Source organism: Cololabis saira, chromosome 13 (genome assembly GCF_033807715.1).
Source record: "Cololabis saira isolate AMF1-May2022 chromosome 13, fColSai1.1, whole genome shotgun sequence".
Lineage (NCBI taxonomy): Eukaryota > Metazoa > Chordata > Actinopteri > Beloniformes > Belonidae > Cololabis > Cololabis saira.
In genome coordinates this window covers 38,730,303-38,732,495 of record NC_084599.1, presented here as the reverse complement: position 1 = coordinate 38,732,495, position 2,193 = coordinate 38,730,303, and the positions used below count along the sequence as shown (strand labels likewise).

Sequence of the window (2,193 nt, the reverse complement as noted above, 5' to 3'; positions counted from 1 at the left end):
AAAATATGTTGAAAATGTGGTTGGAAATGATTGGAAATTCAATTTCAATTTCACTTCAATTCAATTCACACTTTATTAAAGACACATCTCGAGAAGAGGTCCATAGTACCATAAGAAATTATACATATGACATACACGATATAAAAGACAACAACCTATGATATAAAAGACAACAAAAACCACAATACAGAAGACTTAAAAACAACAGTGACACAAAAAGAAAACAGTGTGACAACTGCAGAGAAACAGTCTCCTTACATGCAGAAGTATCCACAAATATTTTTATTGATGTTATATGCAAACATATGAGCAGTACGATATAAGTACAATATATTTTTTTATACTTGAAAAATAGATAGATAGATATACTTTATTTATCCCAGGCTCAGAAATTGTAGTTTTTTTTTTTTTTTTTAGATAGATACATATGCACCTAGCAAATCAAACAGGCATAGGCTGCATGTACACAGAGTTTAGTGCTTGACAGAGTTGAATGAGATCTTTTACCTTTTATAAGTACAAAGGAATACTTATCATAATCATCCACACATTCCATTTTTGCATCCCTCACAATGATCCGGCTCATGGGTACTGTTGATAACAAGGCGTATGGGATTCCAACGTCGCCCAGAATCTTCTTCATGGTAAAAGTATATTTTTATCATCTCCACCAGCTCATGCATCAGGATTTCGATGTTTTCCAAACTGATTTGAGGCGTCTCCATTGGAGCTTCTTCACAGTTCTTGCAGCTTTGGCCGAACACCTTCACTATGACGGTTCCCTGGTCGTCTGCGTGCCTTATGTAGAAGATCACTTTCACCTCGTTGGAAGGCCAGGGTCTCCCACATCTCCTGCATGTGAACCTTACAAAGGATGTGAAACATTTCTATATTACATCAGACAATATATTCAATATGCTTTTACAGTTGTGAGTTAGGATGTATAAAGGTGACACAATATTTCACACCTACATAACTAAGGGAAAAGGGAACATAATTAGTCTTTTATGGAAGTCTAAATAACAGCCATGTTTATATACATATACGCTCTTAAATCAATCGTTCATTCAGTTGATTTGTTTTTGCTTTTGTCTTGTAGTTTCATTTTCCGCCAGTGGGGGGTGCTGCAGCACCATCAGCGCCCCGAGGAACACTGGCTCCTTCAGATCCCCCTACTTCAGACTGGACCAGAGCCTCAGAAGTGTGTGTGTAGTTGAGTGTGTGCGTGACTCAACTAGAAGCATTTAAAGAACAGACACCTGACAGACTACTATTTTTTTGTTTGTTTGTGAGTCTTCTCTAAAAGTTAATACAAAACTCTAAAGTAACTCAGTTTGTGTCATAAAGGACATAAATAACTAACATGCAATCGCATAATCGCATGATGGTGTCTTTTTAGACGTAACTTTCTTGTATAATACAGGGACTGTTGGGTTGGGTGGAAAAGAAAAAAAAATTCTATCACTGGCATGGCAGCACCTGTGTCAACTGGACAATCTGTCCAGTCTGACCAGCACTGATCTAGCTGGACCCTCCTCTGTGATTTCTTGCTTGTATTGTTATCTCAGATGTAAGTCGCTTTGGATAAAAGTGTCTACTAAATGACAACAGTAGTAGTAGTAGTAGTAGTAGTAGTAACATTCAATATTAATCAACATTATCATTTCATTAAACCCTTGCATTGGGAACTAAGAAATGTTTTTCTTAAACAGAAACAGTTCATGCACATGTGATTCAATATTATGCAACAATCATTTATTGTTGACTATGAACAAATTAGACACATTTAGCACTAACCAGGCACTTGTGGTCCTCTTGTACTGAGTTGTTGTCTCGTTCGCAGACAGAAGGTCGTCAGTAAATTCCAGACGCCAAGTGTGATGTGGATGGATAATCCCTGTCTGAAAGATGCGTTTCCACTCCTGATGGTCCATCTGTGCAGTGTCAGTGATGCTGTTGGGTAAAGTAACACAGCTGATCTGTACGGTGCATTTATATCTGATGACTGACGTATTAGTCAGGTTATAAAATGACTGCTTCACAGGAATGCCACCAGACAGGACAGAGGTGTGTTATGAATTACGAGAAATTCTAGTTTAGTTTCAATTCATATGCTTGGTATTAAAGTCCACAGTGTATTTATGATAATATGCCCATGAAGAGCCCTGAGTGAAACATTTTAAAAAGTGAGAG

The 2,193-nt window shown here is 37.4% G+C and overlaps 1 protein-coding gene across 1 annotated transcript; it reads right to left on the bottom strand.

Moving 5' to 3' along the window:
- Positions 1-356: 356 nt before the first annotated feature.
- On the bottom strand, positions 357-1,973 carry LOC133457904 (receptor-transporting protein 3-like). Its single transcript, XM_061737284.1, has 2 exons — positions 1,798-1,973; positions 357-864 (listed from the first exon to the last, which is right to left on the bottom strand). Exons 1-2 carry the CDS (start codon positions 1,932-1,934, stop codon positions 540-542), a joined length of 462 nt encoding a protein of 153 aa, XP_061593268.1. The 5' UTR covers positions 1,935-1,973; the 3' UTR covers positions 357-539.
- Between the last annotated feature and the right edge of the window lie 220 nt (positions 1,974-2,193).

What these genes read in the sequence shown, in the direction of transcription:
- LOC133457904 (XM_061737284.1), bottom strand. Translation starts at nt 1,934, where the DNA reads ATGGACCATCAGGAGTGGAAACGCATCTTTCAGACAGGGATTATCCAT. An exon ending in AAGAGGACCACAAGTGCCTG is followed by an intron (nt 865 to 1,797) that starts GTTAGTGCTAAA and finishes ATCCTTTGTAAG; the next exon opens with GTTCACATGCAGGAGATGTG.